The sequence below is a fragment of the Haliotis asinina genome, chromosome 12 (assembly GCF_037392515.1).
Source record: "Haliotis asinina isolate JCU_RB_2024 chromosome 12, JCU_Hal_asi_v2, whole genome shotgun sequence".
NCBI classification, from domain to species: domain Eukaryota; kingdom Metazoa; phylum Mollusca; class Gastropoda; order Lepetellida; family Haliotidae; genus Haliotis; species Haliotis asinina.
In genome coordinates this window covers 15,049,334-15,076,928 of record NC_090291.1, presented here as the reverse complement: position 1 = coordinate 15,076,928, position 27,595 = coordinate 15,049,334, and the positions used below count along the sequence as shown (strand labels likewise).

The 27,595-nt window shown below is 37.7% G+C and overlaps 3 protein-coding genes across 4 annotated transcripts; 1 reads left to right on the top strand and 2 right to left on the bottom strand.

Moving 5' to 3' along the window:
• Nucleotides 1-94: 94 nt before the first annotated feature.
• Nucleotides 95-2,314, top strand: LOC137257392 (putative nuclease HARBI1). The gene is made up of 3 exons (XM_067794723.1): nucleotides 95-1,006; nucleotides 1,341-1,449; nucleotides 2,300-2,314. The coding sequence occupies exons 1-3, from the start codon at nucleotides 288-290 to the stop codon at nucleotides 2,312-2,314; spliced, it is 843 nt and encodes a 280-aa protein (XP_067650824.1). The 5' UTR covers nucleotides 95-287.
• Nucleotides 2,315-3,646: 1,332 nt separating this feature from the next.
• LOC137258806 (nuclear apoptosis-inducing factor 1-like) lies at nucleotides 3,647-6,937 on the bottom strand. The gene is made up of 4 exons (XM_067796497.1): nucleotides 6,601-6,937; nucleotides 5,168-5,269; nucleotides 4,608-4,752; nucleotides 3,647-4,220 (listed from the first exon to the last, which is right to left on the bottom strand). The coding sequence occupies exons 1-4, from the start codon at nucleotides 6,782-6,784 to the stop codon at nucleotides 3,899-3,901; spliced, it is 753 nt and encodes a 250-aa protein (XP_067652598.1). The 5' UTR covers nucleotides 6,785-6,937; the 3' UTR covers nucleotides 3,647-3,898.
• A 4,445-nt stretch (nucleotides 6,938-11,382) lies between these two features.
• LOC137258929 (phosphoenolpyruvate carboxykinase, cytosolic [GTP]-like) lies at nucleotides 11,383-26,498 on the bottom strand. Of its 2 annotated transcripts, none has more exons than XM_067796624.1 (10): nucleotides 26,241-26,498; nucleotides 19,670-19,930; nucleotides 18,867-19,051; nucleotides 17,211-17,414; nucleotides 16,445-16,632; nucleotides 15,652-15,865; nucleotides 14,993-15,197; nucleotides 14,084-14,187; nucleotides 13,635-13,730; nucleotides 11,383-12,982 (listed from the first exon to the last, which is right to left on the bottom strand). In XM_067796624.1, exons 1-10 carry the CDS (start codon nucleotides 26,282-26,284, stop codon nucleotides 12,528-12,530), a joined length of 1,956 nt encoding a protein of 651 aa, XP_067652725.1. In that variant the 5' UTR covers nucleotides 26,285-26,498; the 3' UTR covers nucleotides 11,383-12,527. The 2 variants fall into 2 exon arrangements, with proteins under 2 accessions (XP_067652725.1, XP_067652726.1); XM_067796625.1 differs by lacking the exon at nucleotides 26,241-26,498 and adding an exon at nucleotides 25,038-25,313.
• Between the last annotated feature and the right edge of the window lie 1,097 nt (nucleotides 26,499-27,595).

The window sequence follows — 27,595 nt, the reverse complement described above, 5'->3', positions numbered from 1 at the left end:
AGTCGCTAGGATACAATGCTAATAACCGCATTATAATCACGTCAATGTTATCCATAGGGTGAAACTATTTTCAGGGGCCGGATTCACCAAACTTCTTAGAATTTTCTTAAACCTTAAGAATTCTTAAATCTGCTAAGAATTCTTAGTTTCCATAACAACCTCTACAATACTAAGAATTTTGCTTAAGTCGTATTCATCAAACCTCTTAGTGCTTAAGATTTTTTCTTAGACTAAGAACCATGCATAGGTAACTTAAGCCCTTAAGAAATTTCTTAAAGTAAACAAAGATGGCCGCCAATGCAAGCACCGATAGAAACAACATTTTAGAAAAATACACTGAAAAAGAATTGACACGAAGATTTCGTTTATCCAAAGATGGCATACAGTTTGTAGTAAGTTTGATTTCCAATGAAATTTCACCTCTGACACAAAGAAGCAATCCCTTATCGGCTACAGAAAAAGTTCTGTTGACGCTGCGATACTTGGCCACTGGGAAGATGCAGCTGTGTAATGCTGATCATATTGGAGTTTCACAGTCGTCAGTCAGTAGGGCCATTACACAAACAATAACTGCAGTGTCTGCTCCTGCCATAGTTCGACAGTTTATTTCGTTTCCTACCAGTCAAGCTGAAATACGAAGAAACCAACTAGGTTTCTATGGCATCGCTAATTTTCCCGGAGTGGTTGGGGTGATAGATGGCACCCACATTCAGATTCTGGCACCATCCCAGCACGAACCTGCTTATGTGAATAGGAAACAATACCACAGCATCAACACTCAGGTTATCTTTGACCACAGTTCGCAAATCATCGATGTTGTAGCGAAATGGCCCGGGTCCACTCATGACTCGCGCATACTGACCGAGAGCGGCGTTTGCGCTTTGTTTACACGCCATGTGATGCCTGCCGGCTGCCATTTGCTTGGGGACAGTGGATATCCATGTAGAGATTGGCTCCTCACACCTTATCTTCAACCACATCCCGGCTCTCAGACAGCATACAACAGGTAAACTAAACCTCGAAAACGACAGGACTTCCATCGGGTACTAGAATAGAGTTATGCCCCCTTTCAAAAAAAACTATAAAAGTGTAACTTGGTTGCATTAAAAAAGTGAAGGTTTCTTTCCTGGAACAAATTACAATCCTCAATGATTAATTTACTTCATGAATACAATGTACTTATTGAACTGATAGTACCCATTAATGAATATTTCAGGGCTAAATGGACTATTTATCAATGTTCATAAATATCATGTTATTCATTTATGTGACAATAAGAAATTACAAATATGCTGTTGCAGATTTTAAATTATTATTCACTGCATTTGATTTTCTGACAGAGCTCATAAAAGGACTCGAAGTGTAGTCGAGAGAGGGATTGGGCAGTTGAAACGCCGTTTCCATGTTTTGCATGGTGAAGTTAGACTATCACCACAAAAAACATGCAAGGTAAATATGTGTACAAAAATAATAAATGTGGAGGGCAGTTATTCATCTGTGTAAACTCAGTGTTATTTTTAGTGAAACTATGCCTTAAGAATTACCTGTTTTGAAGATGTTATAAAGATGTTTACAAGTAGACAGAAATCTTTCATAATAATTACAGTTAAAAAAAATATTTATGTTTCAATAAAATTATTTAAAGCAGTTCTTGCATGTGTGTGTGTTTGTGAAAGTGTGTGCACTTCCATGCCTGTGCATGTCTGTAAGTATTAAGATATATGTGTTACATATGTCTACATATACATGTTCTTAAATACTCCATTTATATCATTTTGCAATCATCAAGAAAGATTGTCTTCAATTGAACCATTCAGCAGCATGTGCTTATCAACTCAAGTTATGACCAAGGCAGCGGGTCGTGCTAAAGTGGGTTTATTCCACTGTGGCATTATTGAGAACATTTTTTAACAACAATAAAATATACAATACATATTTTCACGCACATATAAGCACGTGTGCGCGCACACACACACACACACACACACACACACACACACACACACACACACACACACACACACACACACACACACACACACACACACACACACACACACACACACACACACACACACACACACACACACACACACTGAAGTTACATCTAGCAATTAACAATTATGATAATAATATTAAGTTAGTGCTTAAATATGATAGGTAGCTTATGCATTTTCAAAATTGGTTTTTACTTATATAGGTATTAGTGAATTGTCAATGATAATTAATAACATGGATCATATGCATCTGAAGGAGACTCAAAGACAGTGATGTAACTAGTTCTATCTGTGTAAACTAGTTTTGGAGCGATTGAAGATAAATACCATGTTTTTATGCAATGTACAAAATCTAATGAAATTCGCCAAAAGTACCTGTCACAGCTGAATGCCATGCCTCATTGTGAACAAAGCAAGATAAATGTAATGCAATCTGAAGATACACAAATTATTAAATCAGTTGGCCTTTTTTTGCATAACATGTTTAATTTAATTTTCCCAACAGGTCATCACATCTTGTGCTGTGTTGCACAACATGTGCAAGATGAGGAACATTCCCTTGCCTGATGGTGAATCGATGGAGCCAGACGAGGACGACCAGCCACAAACTCTTCCACCATTGTCTGGTCATAACCTCATTTACAGGGATCACTTTGCCAACACTCACTTCTAGTGTAAGACAAATTATCTGACATTGTCACCAACATGACAGTAACAGATTTAGTAGCAAATTAATATCACTGTAATTTAAATATCACTTAAAACTATAAGAATTAGTTTAAACTGAATGCATTAATAGAGAGAATTTTCATAAATGAATTCAAATGCACTTAAAAGAAATGACATCATACTTATTTAGATACATTTCAACTTTTAGGGGTGACTTGTAAAGTACACAACTGGAACAAGTAGACATTATGTTGGGATGAGTACCCAACATGTGAGGGATTATCAATCAATATCTACTTAAAGACAGGCATGAAGCCATTAAAATCTTAATAATCCAGGTAGTTTGAATTAAAATTGAAATATACATTCACATAAAATATATTTTTGATTATAAATGCTCAAGTCGTGAGTCCTGATTCATCCAGCAACTGTAACATAAGTAAATCAGATGAAGTATACCGGTAATTAGGAAGAGTTAATATCATAGATTTGTCAACTTTTAGAAAGTATTTGCAAGAACAATAACGTAACAAATATTTTTGTCAGCTTCTACATATGGTACTGTTTTTATTCAGATTTGGTAAATGATTTTACGATTCACATCTCAGCCCCAATATTTAACCACAACAAACAACAGTTTTAACCATTACTTGACATATGTAGAAAAGATTGGCTCAAGTCAAATAACCTACTCTTATTGGTATGTACAGGTTATAAAAGCCATGATGGATTTAAAGGCTTGAGAAGGCAGAGCAGTCAGATCCTCAGACCATGGTATCATTGCAGCAAAGAGAGTACCATAATATATGTAATATGAAACAATAGGGGTGTCGCAATAAGTAAATGCATCGGAACAGTTTTATTGACAATTCAAAAAGTGATAATTGCTTGACTGTACCAATTCCTATTTTACAACTTCATCAAATCAAATTTTACACTATATGGATCTCCATCAAAATGTTAGTAGTAAACTTTTTCTAGACCGCTCCGATATATAGATGTAGCTAGAATTTTGTGACTTTATTTCAGATTGAATGAAAGTTTTCTGAAAACATATGCAAAACTATGATGACTGTCACAAGAAATTATTAGTGTCTCAGATTTCCATCCTGCTTTTAGCAGACTTCCTTACTATGGCGTGAATTTGTTGTATCGCAATATGTATCATATTGTGACCTTAACATTGTTATACATACGTATTGTGACACCCCTATGAAACAACTTCAAAACTGCTACTCTTCCATAATTTTCCTTAGTTTATGTTCCATTACTTTCTTTTTGAGTTCCAGAACTTCTATTTCCAATTTCATTTTTTTGTGATGCAGCTCATCACATTCACTGCAAGATGGAACATGGGATGGTCTTGATGGTGGAGCAAATCTTTCTCTACTTCGTGAAGAGACTTTCTCTGTAGGCCTGACTGGAGTCGCTGAAGCATCTACAGGTGTACTTGGAGTAAATGCCACATCTGCCACATCTGCCACACTGTCGACAACATGAAAAGACCCCTCCACACCTGGCAGCGACTGTATGTTTAACAATGTCATGGCATCACTGAAATTAAAATGAAATATAATCAGCTTGACTTGTAATCTGGTCAAAATTGAACAGCAATTATTTATACACATATTTGATTTTTTAGTAGGTCAAGCCTAATGGTCTTTTCATGTAGGTGGTAAGACTTAGCTGGCATCGCTTTTTGAATTGTTTCATGTATAAAACACTATGTAAATTATAAAAATGACAAGTTAATGAAACTCAATGGATAAATATCATTTTTTTCTGGAGTTATTTTAAAAATGAAATTTGTTATTAATACTCTTAGTGATTTCCTTGATTTTGCGTGAGACCTTATGCTATGGCAAGAATATTTAGAATGTGATGAACCTAATTTCATTGTAGGTATTACGACAAACAATAAAGCATAACATTTTGATAAACCTTGACTCAGCAGAATCCTGAATCTGGAGTAAAGTTGAATCCATTGACTCAGGGATTCCTGATATGCACACATTGTCCTTCCCCAGAATGTCCCACACAACCTCAGCTGTTTCATTTAACAGTGGGAATGGCGATGGTCCACCACCTACAATGTACAGACACTACATGGTTCACCATACATTGATCAATAATCAAACATGTGCAAAAATCATATTTTTCAGGAGGAGGTGTTATTCAACATATTTTCTATGAGTTTGGGTGGTATTAATGTTGTTGGGGTTTTGTACAACTTAAAATGAAATTGCCTGTAAACAGCCTAATATTGCACACTTACAAGTGTCATTTATCCATAGCACTTTATTTTAAGAAGGTGTAATTGATGTTACATTAGTACAAACGTGATATGACATTGCCCAGATAATCATACAACATTCAATCATTAATATGAAAATCAGTAATTATTACTCTTTTTATTCTTCTTCAAAATAATCACTTCTCATGAACAACAGATTGACAAAAATCTGTTAGTTTAGATCCTAAATCTACATTTGAACTCTCACCTGTAGATGCAGCCCCTTTCTTGTATGCTGCGATGTCATATTTTGACTTGGCCTGAGTGTTGTGCCACTTCTTCTCCACCTCCTCGCTAGTTCTAACACATCCTGGGAAAAGGACAAATATATTCCATTAAATGTTTTGAATAAAAAATATTACATCAAATATATACATTTGCAATAAATTTACTTTATTAATTTCATGATCTAAAGTTATTGTAATCCCAGTTATGGCATTAACACAGGTTCATTGTAAGGGTGTGTATGAAAAGAGCCCAATTCAGCAAACCAAAATTAGTCACATTACAGAAAATTAGTGCTATTTCAACATAGCACTGTTAATAGTAACTTAAGGAACAAATAAACACTGACTCTGTGTATGCCTTTGGTTGGAATTGAACCAACTCCATATAATGGACTGCCATTCAAAAGCTTTAAGGGAGTCAAGATGAGGAACAATAACTCAAAGGGGTCAGTGTTTGATCAAATAAATTAATGAGACACATCTTGCAAACACAACATAACAAATTTGTCATAATGTGTGAATCTTTCACACTGGTTAAAATAAAATCATGATGTGTGAATCTTTCACACTGATTAAAATAAAATCATAATGTGTGAATCTTTCACACTGGTTAAAATAAAATCATGATGTGTGAGTCTTTCACACTGCTTGAAATAAAATCATAATGTGTCATTGTGTGAATCTTTCACACTGGGTAAAATAAAATCATAATGTGTGAGTCTTACAGACACAGGGTAAAATATAATGATAATGTGTGAGTTTTTCACATTTGGACAACAAACTCATACATGTGTGAGTCTTTCACACTTTGTTGAAATGGAATGTTTTATGTGTGATTCTTTCATGAAATCCTACAGTAGAAATATCTTACCTGCTTGGATAATACCTGAATATCAACCTGTACTTCCAAGATAAAACTAATAATTATCAACATATCAAATCAACATTGATTTATTCTTGTTATTTTCAGTAATGAAAAATTTTACAATTGACCATGCAACCAGATTAAACGATCAACAATTAATATTGTAAATATATATATACTCCACTCGCTAGTTCCATGAACATACTAGTATTTACTACATATGTGTGTGTTTTCGTATACTTGTAAGCTTTTACAAATGAAAATGCACAACATTTCACGTATGCAACTGTTACTTCAAATGATCATAATAAGCTGCACAGACAATATGTTGTTACCACTTGTCTAAGTTTTGAGATGGGTAATCGATTATGTTTTGAGATGGGTGATCGAAAATAGCACATATCGGCCATCCCACTTTTTCAGCTTGCAATTATTTCAACGTTTACATTATTACAAACAAACATACATTAATAAGTGAATTATCGTAGGAGGCAAATACTTCACAATTTCGGGCATAAGGTGATAATATCTTAAAGTATCGTCACTTACCTGTGAAGGTGGCATTTATTTGCTTCGTAATGTCCGTCCAGATCTCCTTTTTTCGGGATGATGTCACGCCCGGGCCAAATCGGCCGAGCAACACAGCCTTGTTCTGTTCCACGAGGCGCGCTAAGAACAAGGTCTGCTCCGCCGTCCAGTTTGGCTTTCTTGTAATTTTCTTGTCCATTGACATTGTTATTGTCGTCTGCGTAAATTTTCTTTTCAATCTCCACGCGAGGAGAGTTCAAGTGTGCTATTAATAGATACGGGGAATTCCAAATACGTCATCTAAGAAAATTCTTAGCATAACTTTGCATCCCATAATTCCAAGCGATTACCGCTAAGAAAATTCTAAGAATTTCTAAATTTCTTAGCTAAGATTTAGGCTTAGTGGCTTAGTGGATTGCTACTTAAGATAAATTCTCAGCTAAGAATTCTTAAGAAACTTAAGCATAAAAACTAAGAAAATTCTAAGAAGTTTGGTGAATCCGGCCCCAGGGCATCATCATTTGCAGAAGCCCGATGTCTTTCATGAAGTACCTGACGAAGGAGGGCAGTTGAAAAGACCGAGTACTTCTGCAAATTATACTGCCCTGAAAAATAGCGTTACCGTTATTAGTGGTAAAATTAATACAATTTCCAATAAAATACGAATGAAAACAAGGGCATCGGTTTTGAAGCATTTAGTGCTTACAACAAACGACGTATGTCACTGTCACATTTTCAACAAATATGGACACGTCATAGAAAAAAAAACTGGTGACTATTGAGAGTGACGACATTCGTCCGTGACCTTTGCCTATACTACCAGCCGCCATTTTGTTCAGTGCTTAACAACGTTAGAGTTCCAGTCGATGTCTTTATTGCTGTATGTTGTAATTTATGAAACTTGTAAGCAACGTGTAATTCATGTTACGGTTGGTACCACCAAGAAAGTGCATAACATCACGGGTACACGTGACAAATTGAGTCAGAAATATCGTCAATAATGAACTCGGGTGACAGGACATCAAGAGGTGAGCTACAGACCCGTGCCAGTTACATTTTTGCCACATGACGTCATTTGTGTTGACTTACGTGTTATTTCAGTGTTTCATAAAAAAAACCCAAAAAAACATGAAGTGAGTTTAAGGTGGATCTTTGTCAAATTTGAGAGGCGAATTTGAAATCATCTCTGCTCTGAGTACATAATTTCAGTTCCATTTTCCATTTGAAGGTGTTTACGGTACTGTACATGTTGACATTCGATAAATAAGCCACCGAAAATGAAACAAAAATTGTGCTTGAAGGTAAGATGATTCCTCACAAATGTGCAAAACTTCACTAGGATCTTACGAAAATTAAATTCACGCAAATTACTTATGCCATACTAAATTAACATGCAAGTCTACGTAAATTACGTCAATTGGCCGAATATAACTGGCACGGGCCTGTACTTCAGACGCTTGACGACAACCGACTTGATAAGGGCTCGTCGTCAAGCATTTTGCGAACATTATAAAGTTACAGTGGCCAGCTCATTTCGTTTTAATAATAATTCTGTCCAGTTTAGTTCTAAGTGTATTTAGACATTTAAGTACGTGACCATATTTACCTCAGTACGGGTGGTCAAGCTAGCTGATTGGCTGACACATTTCCGATTGGTTCCCAACTGCGTAGAAAGATGTTCATATTGTTGTTCACTGGATTGCTGGTCCAGGCTCGATTATTTACAGACCGCTGCCACACGGGTGTAATATTGCCCAGTGCGGCGTAAAACTAAACTCACTCAATTCTAACCCGGATCTTTTCAGTGTATTTTTCGATTTCTACATTCTATTTCTACATACATTGACATTATATGCTTGTGAAAAAGTCAGAAATAGCACATACATACATGAATTAATTAGATAAAAAAAATCGCTGTGTGCGAATTTTTTTTTCGAAGACTGTATCTTTCGAACGATATTTCTATGACTCTCTATAAACGACTCTCGTCCCGGGACTACTTTCTCAATGGGGATTCCCCACGATCTTGCGTCAGCGCACGCATTCTCGCAACGTTCGCAAAATGTCTAAAAATAGTATCGGTGGGCACAGCCTCTCTGGCTAGTGCCGGGATATGAATTACTTTAAGCACAAAGATAAATACGATTGTAAATGTATTTTGTTATCAAGACACCGAGCATTAACCTAAACCCACAGCAGCTGAAAGTGAATGAGTACGTCACAGGGGCAATATGCCAGTCCTAACGCGACGAGTCAGCTGCTGAAAGGCATTTAGAGGTTGGAACAATATGGAAGGATAACAATATATGTGGCTCTCATAGAAATAAAGAAATTGTTCATATATAGGTTGTTATCCTTCCTTCTTACCGATTTTGATCCACGCATAACGACATGTAGTGGTATGAACAACAGTTATTTCCAATTGACGCGAACACAACGTTCTTGGACTGAAAAATGGTGATGGCTAGTTTTTTTTTGAAAATATATCACCAGTTTTTGTTTAATGTTTTTTTCAGTGCCGTCATATGACTATTATGCCTCGTCAAAGAAACTTCCCACCCATTGATGCTATTTGTATGGTGTGTATGAGTATGGTTTTACTCCGCATTTATCAATATTCCAGAAATATCACGAAGAGGGACACCAGAAATGATATGTCATTGTATTAAATATTTAAATAAGTAGATACTACTTTTGCAGATGACTGGTTTTTGACGATCGATCATAAATTAAGGAGATCTGCAAAGAGTGTAAACGCACCATGTATAATATGGTTATTAAATAACATAAAATACTAAGATATTATTTATATCATGATTGATATAAACACGCCTTCGTGATGTGGATATCAAAACCTAAACCTCTTATCATTTTGAATTACAAATATCCAAAGGATCACAGAAGTTGCCATGCTTTATAGAAATAACATTTTCTGATGAACAAGCAAGCATACGACGTGTTATTCACAATAAAGAAGTCGACATAAATAAATCTTGATTTTCTTATGCATTCCACTTCTAAATGCCTTTGAGTGAGTGAGTGAGTGAGTTTAGTGTTACGCCGCACTCAGCAATATTCCAGCTATATGGCGACAGTCTGTAAATAATTGAGTCTGGACCAGACAATCCAGTGATCAACAACATGAGCATTGATCTGCGCCAATGGGAAACAATGACATGTGTCAAACAAGTCAGCGAGCCTGACCACGCAATCCCGTTAGTCGCCTCTTACGACAGGCATAGTCACCTTTTATGGCAAGCATGGGTTGCTAGTGATTCTCAGGAGTGGTTTAAAACAAACTATGCTTATCTAGTTCTGTATCACAGTCCCTAAACCACATCCTTTTCCCTACTGCCAGACCCGTAAAGGTCCAGGGTAAAACAGGCCTTTAGCAACCCATTCTTGCCATGAAAGGTGACTCTGCTTGTAGTAAGAGGCGACTAACGGGATCGGGTGGTCAGGCTCGCTGACTTGTAGAATAGGCCTTCAGCAACCCATGCTTGCCATTACAGGTGAGTGTGCTTGTCATAAGAGGCGACTAACGGGATCGCTGACTTGATTGACACGTCATTGGTTACCAATTGCGCAGATGCTGTTGGATCACCGGATTGTCTGTTTCAGACTGGATTATTTACAGACTGACGCCATATAGCTATAATATTGCTGAGGGCAGCGTTTAACAACCAAATAACCAAACTAAAAGCAATGTACCATAACATGAGCAAAACTAAACTAAACTCACTCCCTACTACCAAGCCCTCTCTGAAACGCTAAAGCAAGTCTAGATTTCCTCAGGGTCAGGAATCTCTAATCTCCCTGGGGCTCCTTTTCAGTTTATATGTATTAGTGTATTACATCAAAATTACACATATTCAGAGACTGAACATGTCTATTGCTAATCCTACAATGAATGGATTATCTCCCCTCGTATCAAGAATTGCTGGTTCAAGTTGCCTGTCAAGACTATACCATGTCATGAATACACAATGCCATTTAGAGAATGAAGAATTACATATTAAGGTACTTTTGTTAGGTCAAGTACTGCCCTGGATTGGAAGCCATACCTTTAGAGTCGTCACATATTATCTAGATCACATACTTTGTGTCTCCCCGTGACAAGATTAAATGGCATGGCTCCCAGGTCTGAAAGTAACTGATGGTGTTGGGACTTGGACACCAAATCCACTATATCCTAGGACTTGCGGTCAACAATTATACTAATCGAAATACATACACTCTTTATGTAATCACCAAGTTTTAAGGTTTTCCACAGTTTTTTTCTAATTAATGTTTTTCATAACTAATACTGTTTTGCAAAGAAATTCATGCATGCAAGAAAGGCACTGGAATTGTAATTAAACAATAAAGTGATTAAAATCTTACCAAGTGGACAGCTTTACGCTGTTGAGCAAATGTTTGTCCAATTATTCACACAACAGAATGTTATTTTTGTGAATATTCCTCAAATTAATGGTTAGTTTACTTCATTCAGTTATGGCTATACTAAAATAACAAAATTCTGATTATTTGGAAACATATTTTTTACAACCAGTTATTAATTTTAATACTTCTTTCAATCTAATATTCAATTACTTTCGATCATCAGGACACCCTTGGGACACCCAGAAAGTGGTTAATTGGTCTATGAGAGATTACGCTTCCTCAGTAAAGTGTAGATTCTAGCAGAGGCAAATTTATGCACTGATTTACACATACAACTGAAATAATGCATTAAACAATTAAATCGTTTTTGCTTTTGTCATGTAAGCTACAAATTGTCTTCATAAAATAACAGAACACGCATTAAAACAACCCTTCAGTTTATTTCCATTGCATTATGGGGATAGATCCACATTCCCCAAGTTAAAATCTCAACAGATATAAAAATACACCTATATGAAATCGAACACATTAGCAGATTGACACGTTACGAGAATGAACACATGCATTCACAGAATCACAGCCATTATCTCCTTATTCACAGAGATTATCACACAATTCTAGTCTAATACTTAACGGATAAAACACATTCCATTCAGTCAGAAGAATATGTTGAGGTAAAAAGCGAGTTTGTTTAGAGTTGAATCTCAGATAAAATGAAAATCTTTAAACATAATCTGCCATTTCTTAGTCAGTGAATGTACAATGTCCTTTTTTTCTCAGGCACTGTCGGTGACAGGGCACATTAACCAAATCAGTACTAAATATATGATAAGGAATATTTCAGTTTCTGTTATAGACGATCTGGCAGCGGTGTCCTGAAACCAAAATGGCAAGGAACCGTTTCCAAAAGGTGAATCAATTCGTGTAGTTTGGCCTAATAGTTAGGTCAGAAATAACAGCGTCTAAAACATGTTAAAATATTCTGAAAGTGGATGAAATAAAAGCACACATATTCATATAACTTGACATGGAATGTACTGACATTAAATTAAACAGAGCAATGATAAAACAGTTTATCTAAATATCAGTGAAAGTTTGATACAACATGGGGTACTAAAATAAGTAATGTGTTCCATAATCTTATTCTGATAAAATGCACATCTACATAGTAGACATTTTGTGCACAGACTATCAATACTTAGTCATAATCAATATTGAACATTGTGACACATGGAAATACAACAAAATGACCATATTTATTCTAACAATGAATATTGCAGCTATCATGCCCCCCAAATCTATCCGCTTCTGGTTCAACATATTGCAACATGATCTATCACTAATTCTGTTAGGACTAGACGTAAAATGTATTTCGCCAACAATACAATCTATTTCTCTAATGACAGTGCTTTCAAATGACTTGTTGTTCCACACATACTGGAAATGCCAGGTTTTGAGCAACAGGTGATATTTTACAAAAGATGCTCATTGATAGTGAAATGATGACATATGTCTGTGAAATGGTCGCTGTAGTTCCAGAGGGTGGGTTCATGAGGATGAAGGTATCACAGACGAGAAACTCGCTTCTCAAGGGACTTCAGTTCTTCCATGACTGCAGGAGGGAGGTCTCCGTTTACCTGCTCATCAAAATACTTGTAGATGGCGTTGACCTCTTTCTGCCAAAATTCGGCAGGCAGGCGGAACAATTCCTGAAGATCTACAGGCTTTTCAAGGCCACTGAGGTTTAAAGAGTCCAATTTGGGAATGTAACCGATGGCGGATTCATTTGCAATGTCCTCTCCATCAACACGACGGAAGATCCAGTCCAACACACGGGCATTCTCGCCAAAACCTGGCCACAGGAATTGTCCATTGTTGTCCTTGCGGAACCAGTTAACATGAAAGATCTTGGGTAGTGTCGCTTGGCGCTCTTGGAAACTCAGCCAGTGTTTCAGATAATCCCCAAAGTTGTACCCGAAGAATGGTCGCATGGCAAAGGGATCGTGCATAATTTGTTTGGCTGCAAGATAAAACAGATGAATTTTAGGATTTTGAAATAACCCAGATATGCATTTGTTTCAGATTTACAATCAAACTGTAGCAAAAAAGACATAAACATACCATCAAAAACACCATTGTGAATGAGTAATTTCTGACATTGCTGTCAGGTTAATGAGATGAAAAGCCTGAATCAATATGTCTGATTTTACAGTTATCTATCCCTGAATAGTGACTTCCTTTTAGGCCGCTTTCAGCAATATTCCAGCAATATCGCAGCAGTGAACACCAGAAATAGGGTCCACACATTGTATCGATGTAATCACTGGGCTACCCCACTGCCCCTTGCTACTGAGATCCTGTTGTCATCAGGGTACAAAGTCACATTTGAGGTGATGACACCTGTGACAATGTGATTCATGTAATGAATGAGTATAGTTTTACGCCTATTTTAACAATATTCCAGCAATATTATTGCTGTGGACACTAGAAATGGGCTTCACGCATTGTACCTATGTGGGGAATTAAACCCTGGTCTTTGGTGTGTCACATGAATGGTTTAACCACCTCATTTTATGCAATGAGTGGACATACGATTATTGGTTTTGCTCTCTGGTTCAAAGTGATTGTTCTGCATTGCACAAATGATTGAAACACCATATTAACTTGCTTACTTTTGTGTTCTGCGGCAGCTGTAGATTCAGATCTCATGGCGGCACCAAGGAACACACCATGTTGCCAGTTGAAAGACTCATAGACCAGCGGAACTCCTGTAGACAAAACCAAATTTTGAACGTGATGGAAGATTATCACTACCAAGTGAATAGACCAGTGACTGAAAAGGAAATACCGTGAAACACTGCTCTCAGCAGTATTCCAGCTGTTTGACAGTGCCTGGACCAAACAATCCAGTGATCAACAGCATGAGTATCGATCAAAACAATTAGGATACAATGACTTGTCAATCAAGCCAGGAAGCATGACCACCTGATCTTGTAAATCACATCTTACAAGCATGGGTCGCTGAAGAACAATTCCTATCTGACCTTCATAGGTTTTATATTTAGAAATGTTAAAGATTTTTAATTAGAGAATCTGATAATCAATGACAAAAGGTTCCTACCTTCTGGTCTCCTACCCCCGAAGATGATGGCTTCGATGGGCACACCCTCAGGGCTTTCCCAGTCAGGGTCCATTATCGGGCACTGAGAGGCGGGCGCACAGAACCTGCAATATGCAAATCATACAGGTCAATAAAAAGGTCAATGTTATATCTGAGAATCCTTGATATGATGGTAGCATGAGAAAAATTGAGTCCAGTAATTGATATAATGAACAACAACATGTGTAGACATCAACTAAACCAAGGGTATGTCCAGAATTTGTAAGCTGCTGAAATACAGTGTTTGTGGACCCTTTTCAAGATGAAATCAAATGAAGGTCAAGGCCAGGATCAAGTGAGTGAGTGAATGAATTTAGTTTTATGCAAGCACTCAGCAATAATCCAGCTATATGGTGGCAGTCTGTAAATAATCGAGTCCGGACCAGACAATCGGGTGATTAATAGCATGAGCATTGACATCTGCAACTGGTAACTGATGACATGTCAACCAAGTCTGGGAACCTGACCACTTGATCCCCTTAGTCACCTCTCATGACAAGTATAATCGTCTTTTGTGGCAAGCATGGGTTGCTGAAGATATATTTTACCCTTGATCTTGACAGTTCTCCAGGTTCAAGAGACATAGGAGTCAGACAAGGGTCACTGGATACTCATAAACCACAGTCAGTAGTTTTCATGCTATTACAGTGACAAGGTCAAATACAGGAAGTAACAGTTTGAAGTGTCGGAGTCCAGGCAAGGCATCAACCGATGTTATGAACAATTTCCAAACTGTGACCAAATCAAGTCAATGAGTCTGACTACCAAACAGCTCTTCAAAGAAGTCCCTCCACATGCCAAATTGGGGACATTTCTAAGGCAGCAGTGAGAAAGGAATGAGAGTCAGAGGATCGACAGTGACATCTTTACCTGGAGTTGGGGTGAGCTGCAGGTTTGCCGCTCTCCTTCTTCCAGTCTTTGTCTCCCAGCCACGACTCCACCTTGACATCTTTGTCTGCCTCATCCTCCAATCCTTCCCAGAAGAACCCTCCATCACGGGTCTCGGCCACATTAGTGAAAACTGTGTTGGACGTGATTGTCTTCATGGCGTTAGGATTTGTTTTCATGGAAGTACCTGATGCAGCAAAAAGATATTAGATACCTGTCAGAAACAAACATGCATTTCCAAAACGTTTGACAACATACAGGTTTGGAAAAAATCTGTGCAATTATAGCTCTGAATACTCAGTTCCATTTAGAATGTGGTCCATGTACCAGGTCATTTGGGAGTTTTGGAGTTGAACCCAATCCTTATTTCAACCCACATCCCCAGAATGGCACCTAAACATCAGAACAAAGAGTCGACAACCTAACCCACTCAACTACCATGGCTTCCATGAACGCCGGAGCCTGACAACTGGTAGTCTAAATAATGTCTAGTCTAGTCTTGTTTAAAGATTCCTTCAAATATCAAGCACATATGAAGAGCTGCATTCTTACAACTGGTTATTTCATATTTATCTTCAAAATTAGAGACAGTAAACCTTTATCCCATCCTGAAAAATGCAAAAAGTGACAAAGATGTCCACCTGGCGCAACTCCGAAAAATCCAGCTTCAGGGTTAATGGCTCTGAGCTTGCCATTGTTGTCGAACTTCATCCATGCGATGTCGTCTCCAACACAGGTGACCTTGTAGCCGGGCAACGAAGGGGTCATCATGGCAAGGTTGGTCTTGCCGCAAGCACTGGGGAACGCAGCTGCCATGTACTTCTTCTCCCCTTTCTCGTTCTCAATGCCCAGGATCTGACAAAACAAAGACCTACCATCAGCAAGGTAAATACAATGTCGTCAAGGTAAATACAATGTCGTCAATCAGCAGGTGGGTGGGTGGGTGTGGTTTATCAAAAAAAGAAATCTAGACAAGCTGTGTATCTACATATAAATATGCGTTCAAATATACAAAATGCGCACTGAAATGTATCTGTAGTCTCCCAAATATGTAAAGGAAACTACAGAAACGTTTTGGTTAATAGGTGACTAACCCTGACTTACCAGTGAAAAACAAGTGGAACAGAAGGTAGCTAAATCGATCGGGTAGGTTATCGGTTAAATGTCGATGCAATTGTACATTGTATTAAATTGTATGAAAACAAATACAGCTGGTATATTTCCATTGCTATATTTCAATAAACAATCTGGATGAAATGACACAATGCTGCATTTCTTGTCAGACTGCAGTCGACACAAGAAATGAGCTTCACATTACTCTAAGAAGGTTAAGGGAATGACATGAAAAGATTGGCTAGGCCATGAAGATACAATACAATGTCATTCCCTATAAACTAAATCAATACCAGCCTCCAAGCATAGAAATGAACCCACCAGCATATGTTCAGCAAGCCAGCCCTCTCTATTTGCCAAGATGGAACCTAGACGAAGAGCAAAGCATTTCTTGCCGAGGAGCGAGTTTCCACCATACCCACTGCCGAAAGATGCGATCTCATTCCTATCTGGGATGTGTGCCACCAGGGTCATTTTAGGGTCACATGGCCAGTTGTTGTGGAGAGGTTCTGTAAAGATGGGTTAAGGAATAAAGTATCTGACATGTATTTAAAGTAACAAGTATCTTAGTTTTTTAACTTGTGTGCCACTGTGAAAAACAACAGCAGTGCTAACCTTAACATTGACTTAGGACAGAGTAGAAGTAAGGTTTCTTTGTAAAACTGCATATTTGTAAAAGGAAGAACAATTTGTAAAAGAACATTTTGTATCAGTCATCACTTTAGCTGTCAAGTTGAACATAAAATATCTGTGTATGAAATAAGCCAAAAACTGAGCCAGAGATCAAGGCTGCTAACTTCTTCAGGATTTAACCAGGCCCGACACCAAGATATGGTGGATTTACCCAAATGAACGGAACATCTATAATTTTCACTAGTCCTTTCAGCAGACTAGCTGTAAACTTAGATGATCCATCAGAAATCTAGACTGTCACGAGTGGTCAGACAGGCCTTATTTCATAAACTGAAAATGTGAAACATCCCTTTGCAAATGCATATCGTCTCTCCCTGCAAATGAACAGTGAAGTTTTGATGTAAGCTGTCTCAGATACTATTCCTAGCATCAAACCACCCTAGGAGCTACTTACTTGTCAAGGGTAGAGGTCGACCCACAGAGTGTAGACACTTGACAAAGTCGTCATCGTTCAGGGCACTGAGTACTTTCGAACCCATCCTCGTCATGATTCTCATGCTGGCCACCACATAGGCAGAGTCAGTGAGCTGGACGCCAATCTTGGACATTGGGGAACCGATGGGGCCCATGCTGAACGGAATCACATACATGGTGCGACCTGGGAACAATAGTAACACGTTAGGGTTACGGAGTATGGTTTTATGCCACGTTTAACAATATTCCAACAATACCAAGGCTAAATACACCAGAAATGGGCTTCACACACTTTAGCCGTGGACGGAATCAAACCCTGGTCTTCAGTGTGATGGGAGAACACTTTAGGCTGCCCAAAAGCCCCCAACATATTAGAATCATCAACTGTCAACATTGTTACGTCATTGTGGCTGACAAGGTTAGGCAGCTGACTTCGTCTGCTGGCGATTAGGTGCCTGATTCTGAGGGTGTGGGTTTGAATACTGGATGGGATCCAACCAAAAAAATGTACTAGAACTTGTACTTTACTCAGAATGTGTAATGCCAAGTATGACATATGATACAACACTGTTAAAGACATCATTTTCTGATACATATACACTTTTCAAATAAAGTTTAAATGTTCTTTGACTTCTTTTCAAGGATTTGTAAGATAACTATGTCCACAAAACCATATATATACATATCGGCGCCAGTCAGCCAGGGCACTTTGTTTTTCCCTTGCTCACTGGATGTCCATAACAATGGCACATAGTATTTTCAATCTCATCTCCCTGGGGATCATACAACTGTTGCTGCCTATCAGGCTAGATGTTCACTTAACCAGAAATGTTTTAGAAACACATCCATCCAGTAAATAATACTGACCACAGTTTTAAGGATTTAGTACTGTCATTTTTATTACCGTGATTTTTACTTATGTGTGTACAGATATCTTCAAGTAGCTGACATTTGGTGCGGAATGGGGGTGTTCTGCTTCTTGAGCTCAGAAAATTCACCTGACAAGTGTGACAGAAATTGAGTTTTATGAAGAATGAAGATTTTATGGATATCAACTACTTTATTATGGGACGTTTTTGGAGTGAAACGAAACGTTGTGTTCCCATAATAAAGAAGTTAATATCCATAAAATCTTCATTCTTATGTATTTCACTTCTATATGCCCTTTAAAGACTTGAGTTTTATTGTGGTTTAATGGCCAGATTGTGCCCATATGTACATGGAATGGCTGTGGATAGCCTGGGTGATATTTTAAAAGATATAGGGCTACTATAGAAGTCTGTGGGGAAATATGTGGTGTAGTGTAACCATAACAGCAAGTTTCTGGCATGTCCAAGGGAAGCAACTCTGAATAGCATTGCTGCATCTTGACCACCAGGCCTCTTATACTAGCACAATGAGTAAAACGCCCAATTTTAATGATTCTGGGGATGAACAGTGAGTTAATAGGTGTGGTTTTATGCAGCTTATAATACAGCAACATCATGAAATGGGACAGAAATGGGCTTCACACATAATACCATTGTGAGGATTAGAACCTGGTATGATAAGCGAACCCCTTAACCACTAGGCTACCCCACTGGAATTAGTAAGCAAAGGCCCAGGTATATTTTGGCAGGTTTTACCATTCACCTACCTTTCATGCACTCAGGGAACCTCATGTTGAGTTCATTGTCCATGTCCTCTGGTGCCATCCAGTTGCCAAGCTGACTCTTGGCGCCATACTTGGTACTTGGCACTGTATCCCGTTGTTCATCCGTTGATATGTAGGTCAGCTTCTCAACTCTAGCAACATCTGCTGGATCCGTCCTTGCCAACCAACTGAAACAAGTTGGTAATTCTTGTTAATATCTCAAAGAGTTTGTATGTGTGTTATTTCACATATATATTGGTGTGCCACATTGAATGTTTGTTGTTTGATGTCGCACTCAGAAATATTCCAGCTATACGGCAGAGGTCTGTAAATAATCAAGATTACACTAGTCAAGTGATCAACAGTGTGATCATAAACCTTCAGCAACCCATCCTTGTTGTAATGGGCAACAAATGAGGTTGGATGGTCAGACTCACTGACTTGGATGACATGTCACAGATGTCCATTTGCATTGGCTGATGCTCATGCTGTTGATCACAGGATTGGCATGTCTTAAGTTGATAGTTTACAGACTGCTGCCATAAAGCTGGAACATTGCTGAGTGTGGTGTTAAACAAAAAGTGTCTACGATTTTATATAACCATCCACATTCCTTGATATTTGGAGCTTATCCCATCTTGAGTGAGTGAGTGAGTGAGTTAAGTTTTACGCCATCGATTTGCACAATTTGGAACTGTTGACATGTGTCACTCAAGTCATCAATGCTATTAGTCGCCTTTTATGGCAAGCATGCTGCTGAAGACCTATTCTACTCACATATGTGTACAGTGGTCTTTGTGACCTACCAGTTCTCATATTTCGGTAGTTTTTTGAGGATGCCATCTTTTTGCAACATGTAAGTAAGCAGCTCATTCTCTCGATCGGAACCATCACAGATGTGCAGGGTGTCAGGCTGGCAAAGCCGGGCATTCTCCTCGACGTAGCTGCGGACTCGGTTGGGGAGATGTTCCAGATCGCCGTAGATGACCTGGAAGCTGCGACGGGGGGCATCAAATATGGCCCTGTTCTTGATGGAGGGAGACTTCCTCAGTGCACATGAACTGAATCTGTCAGAGTGAGAGAGAGTTAGTGTTCTGGAGTAAGGACAAACATTCAATGAATGAAATTAATTCATACAAACCTGTAGAAGCTACTCATGATGTGTGATGTGTAAGGTAGAAGGCTAGAGTTACCTGCTCTTGGCTGTACCTGCTCTTTCCCTGAGGGGCCCTGTAGGGGTGGTTGCACATAACACAAATGTGCTTTTTGTTTTGTAAACATTTACATTAAAATATAGTTACAACTGTCTTAGGTTTTAATTTGGACATTTTAAAGCTTATATGAACCCAAAGGAGGACTTCTTGTAAACAAAAATACTCAATCCATTTACATACATTTAGAAGTCAAAATTAGAGGAAACGAGTTTTGCTTCATGAGATCCATCCACTGTACATTGGTCTGTGTATTGTGCGGGTAAGGAGGGATAGAATCATGATAATATAACACAAACTACCTGCTGCCAAGAAAGTGACTAGACCAAGTGTTCAAATATCATATCATATCATATCATATCATATCATATCATATCATATCATATCATATCATATCATATATCATATCTCATTAATCAACTGAACGTTAACATATCCAGTCTGCAAAATAAGAATCCATCTACACCTACCAGGTAAGTGTCAATCACTGATCAGTTGCAGCTGAAGGTTGCTATGACAACCATCAGACAACAGTTATTTATACTTAGCATGTTTGAGAGATTTCTTTGACAACAGTTCTGCATGACTTGGTACTACTTGAAGCATAAACAGCCTCTAGGCATAATATGCAGCAACAGTTTTCATCATTTTTCTTTCACCATTAGATTATTGACACTGAGGTTGACTGGTAATTTTCTTATGAAAATGGCATTGTCTTTAACATATACATCAAGCAGGTAAACAATTCGCTGACATCTCCCAAAGATTATGATAATTTTATCACATGAATGATGTCATATAAAATCTTTAAAGCATGACCATGAAAAGTATTCCTTCCATGGAAAAATGGAAAACACATCAAACACTCAAGCAATAAAACTTTATTTCAGCATCTTGAGGTTAGTCTTGAAATGCCCTGTATACTACTCAATGTTAATGAACACCTGTTGTTCCTACTGGACTATGGATAACCAGTGTTCAAAATAACCACTGGCATGCTAGCCTGTGGCAAGTAAAAATTCATTCAGGCCAGTGAAAATACCACAGTCATTAATTTGGTCATTTTGTAAACGTATAGACCCGTGAAGGTCCGGGTTAGAATAGGCCTTCAACCCATGCTTGCCATTAAAGGCGACTGTGCTTGTGGTAAGAGGCGACTATATCACTCTCTCTGACTTGTTATCATACACTTCTAAATCATGGTAGATTATTACCTGATAAAAATGTTCATCATATTAGTAGCTTAATCATGGCCTATTTAAGTTATCTGAGCATAAACCATAAATTTTAGAAATTCAGACATGTGTTTTCTTATTTATTTTTTTCAAATGGTATTTCATCTTTTTGCAACCTTCTGCTTTCATTTCTACATACAAATTTTGTGCTAGTGAATTATTTTGTTGGTTAGTAATTTTCAGGCACAGCTAGTCAAACTGGCCAGCAACATTTGGAATCTATTTCACACACTGTGGGTAGCCAGTGGTTATTTCACTTCCAGTCGAACTGGTTACAATCTACAGCCCTGAGAGTGTGAGATGTCACAAGTATGGCATCTTAGCCAGGTTATATTACATCAACTAGGTGCTGTGTCAACATGGCCCAGTACTATCACAAGGCTCGACTACACTTGATCTACTTATTGAATCAGCTGATTTCTCACAAGATCTGGGTCAACGCTTGGGAAAAATACCTGACTGGACTTTGATCGAAATAACTACTTTGTTGAGCATGTCTTGTGAGCTTTTAAAGTTCTCCACCATATTTCAAGGTTGCAACTGAAACCACTCAGACCTTTCTTATACAACATAGACATATACAACAAGGACAGAAAAATATTTAGGCATAAATCAATTTTTAATTTTCAAACAAGGCTGTCCATTACAACTCCCATTAGAAATGCTGCAAAAATGGACATGAAGGGGTGGACATAAAAAAATATTGATCGGGGTGGGATTTCCTCTTGAATGTGAATATTTGTGAAAACTTCCACAATGAACATATACCTCTACTAGAGTCCTACCTTTATCCAAAGTGCAAGAACACTCTCCCTGAATGACTACCCATGATATGCTTCATCCATGATAGTGTACACATAGAAAATATGAATGAGCAGTCAGCAGATTTTATTGCCAGGCTGCTGGTCTGCCTTGTTGAAACATACTATGATACAACAGCAATGAGGCAATATAAGCACACAAATCAAACATTTATGCAAATGCAGCAAATGTTAGCATGTAATATTCTCTGATACCTAAATGATAAAAATATTACGACAGCAGATGTTTTTATTGATGACATTTTGGTGCCTAATGCAGTGGATGCTCTGAAATAGCAATGGGCTATGAGGAAAAGGGCCTGTTAAGCTGGGGCTCCTTTCACAAAACAACCTTATGAAAGGTTGACCTCATCTCCCATTCTTTAACACTGAAGTGAGGGTACCCATGTCTAAGGTAACCGTAGTGCAATGTTAAAGAATGGGAGTTAAGGTTAACCCTAGTGAAGGCTGCTTTGTGAAAGGAGACCTTGGTCTGGTAGTGAGTATGGTTTTATGTGGCTTTTGGCAATACTCCAGCTGTGTCACTGCAGGTGACAGTAGAATTGGGCTTCACACATTGTACCCATGACATTAATCAGACCTGTTTAAATTTTACGGAAAAACCCATTTATACTGGAATGTTCCTTCAAGAGTGTCTTCCTAACTGATAAACATGTACTTTTATAGCTAGACTCAATATGGAGAACAGCTGAAAGATAAGGCACGAGAGGTTCACTTATCTTAGTCTCAACTTCCTGAACATTTTGTTTGCTCCTGGTATCAAACGAGACATTTCTCCATTCAATTTCAGAACATTTTACAAGATAGGAAAACCCTATTTATGTAAAGCTGCTTTTTGTGTAAACAAGATGTAATGAACATAAGTTCAATAAAAAGTCATATCAATATGTTTTTGTTGCTAAAAAAATGACATTGTTTGTAAGGAAACATAGTTAAAGAACTTACGTTATAGGGCCACTTAACCTTATGCAACCTTGAAGCATATTCTTGGCAACATTGCATATCAGTTCTGAATATAATTGAAAAACACACAAAATTGACTGATGATACATGTAAAACACAATATAATTCCAATGAATTACTTGCCAAGTATAAAAACTAGATTTTTGTATATTTTACACAAATGTAACATACCTCCGCATATATTTAGTGCAAAGTATACTGAACAGTAAAAACACCTGCAATTTTTTTTTAAAAAATGAGATCTCATAAAAGTAAGCATTCATGATTAGGTCTCCTATTTAAATGCTTCAAAAAAGCCAGAGCTGCATTTCTTTTGCTGTTAAGTATATTTCCTCGAAAGTGAGGTCTCTTTAGCAGGCAGGATTTCAAATATTTGGAATAGGTGGGGCCTGTTTGTAAAAAGCATCAGTAAGCTTTCTGTTTGTTTGAACACCCTCGTACAGAGACTCCTGGGAACACCTGTCATTTGTATATGTAATCAGGCCTGAGCTTGTTGAAAGATGCTGTTATCACAAGTTGTACAGGTCATTCGCTGTGACATTTTACTTTTGACTTCTTCCCCAATGTCATTATACACATCCACAGCAGTGGAGGAAAATTTTCCACGTTTAACATTTCAACATCTAATCCTGTCCTGATGAAAGTGAACTTAACAGATGGTATCATGGAATTGGTTTTACTTTCTGTTAACAAGCAAAAATGTCATGAATCTTCAAAACACTTTATAAACTCAAACCACTGTTTTCAAAAGATGCATATTTTTAGAATGGCAATGTTTTATCAATTTATTGTGTAGTTCATGTAGAGAAACATTGCCGTCAAAGTCTTTATAGGATACTATTCAAATGGAATTTCCTTGAAGGTGAGTTCAGTTTTATGCCACCCTCAGCAATATTCCAGCCATATGGTGGAGGTCTGCAAATAACTGAGTCTGGATCAGACAATCCAGTGACCAACAACATGAGCATCGATCTGTGCAATTGGGAGCTGATGACATGTGTCAACCGAGTCAGTGTGCCTGACCACCTGATTTGTTAGTTGCCTCTTACGACAAGCATAGTTGCCTTTAATGGCAAGCATGGGTTGCTGAAGGTCTATTCTACTCCAGGACCTTCACAGATCTCCTTGAAGGTAAGGCCTCTGATCATTCTAGCCACTTAAAATTAATATTGATAATAAATTGTATTTTCATCAGTTAAGAACATATATGAATGATAAATGGATTAAGTCAGGGAAGGTCTGGTAACCACAACGTACCCTAACAAATATGGCAGAAATCATCATATTTGTTTCCATATGAATGAAAAAATACAATCAACCAGGGATAATCTACAACATATGTTCATAGTCTCCCTCATTCAACTGAATCTAAAATTACTGATGCTTAGCATTTTAGGCAATGAACGAAATGGTTATAAAAAATACAACAAAAAACGATAAGCTTGTCTGTATTGAAAAACGCATTTTGAGAATTTACAGAGCGTGTCCACACATGGACCATAATCATTTAAATGCGGCTCTTTTGACAAATAAGAAATGTGAATATCTTTGGCGTCTTGCAACGGTGCGTGACCATCTTTTAAAGAGTAACTTGTTATATTGTAAGTTTTCGTTTTCTCTCCTTATAAGACTCAAACCAGTAATTTCATCAGAGCACTGTGGATCTATCACATATCGAGTGTATATGGTACAGTTAATGGGTTGGCGTGGAGCTCACGCATAGACCCAGGTGGGCCGAAAAGATACTTTGCCGACCATTGTTAAGAAATCGATTGTGACAAACACGTGGCTCAAATGACTCCCTCAATAACCACCGGTTCAACCATTCGTCCCTAACAACGGACAAATTAAAATAGAGGCGAAAAAAATACGATTTGAGATGATGGTTAGATTACAGTTTACAAAATTACAACAGCAAGTGAAAACGTAAAGTTAATTTGTCACCTGATAAGCTGGAACAGGCCGACCATTGTGAAGAGAGTGTTGACCCATCGACAGTCCAGTGACAACTGTTAATTTTAGTAACTGCGTAGGGATATGACATGTGAAATCTTTCCGCTAGGGTAGGTTATCGTGTGTCTGATAACATGCTGCAATGAGCTAGTTAAACTTCCCACTTTACATTCTAGTGAAAAGAGTTGTTTCAATGGATAATGTTTGACATATGGATCCTATGAATCCATTTAACGAAGAACTATATTTGAAAGCAAATTGATATATGTGCGTTGCGAGGCTAGGAGGAGGTGTGTCTGAATACTGGGTTTTCATTGGCTGAACAAAATCCACACGCACCGACTCACTTCTTGTAGTCAGCTGATCGGGTAAACAAAGAAATGGGCAATTCTCCATCGCTATAAGCTTTCAACGTTTTGGTTGAGTTTATGTTGGTTTTGAGAACGAAGAGGTTGCAATGAACTGATTATGCCCACATATTTAATAATGATGCAACATGTGGTTAATTATATTATTTTTGATCGGGATGATGAAATCGCTAGCTGAAGTAATCTCATATGCCGTCAACAAGGAAGCGCGAGCCATTAAATACGTTTCGGATAATTCCCCATGCAAAATGGAAATCGCCATTTTATTCATTATTAGGGTGAACGCGATGTACACATGACATGAATCCTCATTTATCTACCTCTGGATACGTTATACAATGATTCATAACACGAATTCTCGAATGTACGAAAATTCCGCTATTACTGTCAATCACTGTTGAGCCGAATGTGGATTTGTTTTACCTGGGAGACTGTCGATACCCCAACGGTAACGATGACAACAACGATGAAATGTCAATTAAATTACCTTACACGAATCTAAGTTCCATACATTTGCAAGTGAATACATTTAGATATTAAATGAACATTGTGGTATGCTTCATTAAAATAAAAAGTAAAGTTCTGTTTGTTTGAGTCTACAAAGTAAAGTAAGAGAAGACGATTGCACGTCGACATTTCAAACTCAGAACATCAGAAAACCTTCATCTAATTGGTAAAACCTTTAATACATATTCATGAGATATTACCTTACACGCATCAAAATCAATACATACTCGTCTGTTTACGACTAAAATTTAAATGTTAAATATTTAAATAAAATTCAAGAAACATGTGAACATATACGCATCAAAATTAAAATACTTACTCGTCCATTGGCGTCTGTGATTCCATAATGTCAGTTTCAGGCATATTTCACTAGCTTCAAACACAGTGTTCATAGGTGTGTGTTGTCTCCGGAGATTCATTCAAATTCTGAAGCGGATTCGCCCTCAGCTTGTTTTATACGCTCGACTGGTGCGCGTCATCAGTACATGCACATGTTGACGAGAGCGGAATAACATCTATTTTTAGACAATCGGTCAAGCAACACTTCTGGAACTGTAGCTGGTTGGACTTTGACCTCGGAGGAATCATCGTTCGCTGCCAGGTGGGGTAGATTGAACGAGATATAGGGCGTTTTGTTCAGGGATAAACACCTACATTGTCAAAGACATTGCGTCCACATTTCACGAGGTTGTTGAGTATTTTTCATTATGTTATCTCATTGGCGAAACGTTGGATCCATTACAATAACAAAAAGGGTGTTTATTAGAATATTCGTTGCATCACTCGCTCGGTCAAGTTACTTGGTTGTTTCAAGTCTTGGGGGAGAATCGGTGACTAAGGTATTACTTACGTCGGTAACAGATACGACAAAACAACTTGTTGTTTTCTTTCGAAAACACCACAGTGTCTAGCTTAACTATACTCTGCCTCCCAGTCCCCGAAGCTCACGTTCTGTAATACAAATCTCTAAATGAAGCAAGTCTAACACAGGCCAAATTTTATGGATTGCAACTTCTTGAGTTTATTTTACGACGTTTCGGGGCTTATCCTAGTGTGACAATACACAATTTATCTTTGTATTCTTCATATTTGAATATTTTTGTATTTATGTATTTGTATATATTTGCCACATATTTTTTTCTGTATGTATGTATTTTGTACGTATTTGCCTGAAAGTTCACATTCATTTTGAAGATTGCTAATATTGAAATGTAGCTTAACTTAGCCTTCATGTCATGGCTCAAGATGATGTAAGGCACTTAGCAAGGATAATTAACACAGACCATATACCATTGAGCACGTCAAACTTAAAACTCAAGCTATTGTTTATTGCACCAGTAAATGTCTTAATGACCATTATATAGACATCCAGACCACAACTGCAATACATCCAGTCTAAATAGCCCCAACTATTGTTGTCACGGCCAGGTGATGTTTCGGCTATAAAAAGAGGTCAGTGATTTCCTATCAACACACTTAACCTCACAATAAATGTTGAAACATCTCCTTGACTGACCATTGACTTACGGAATTCTACATTCAATCTTTCTTGTACAAACCTGTTATGACTAATGTTTTATTTATGAATAGATAGTGGTAATATCATATATATAGTGTCTTCGCATGAACATCGTCATGCATAATATCTAAGTCGTTATTTGAACATGTAAGTGA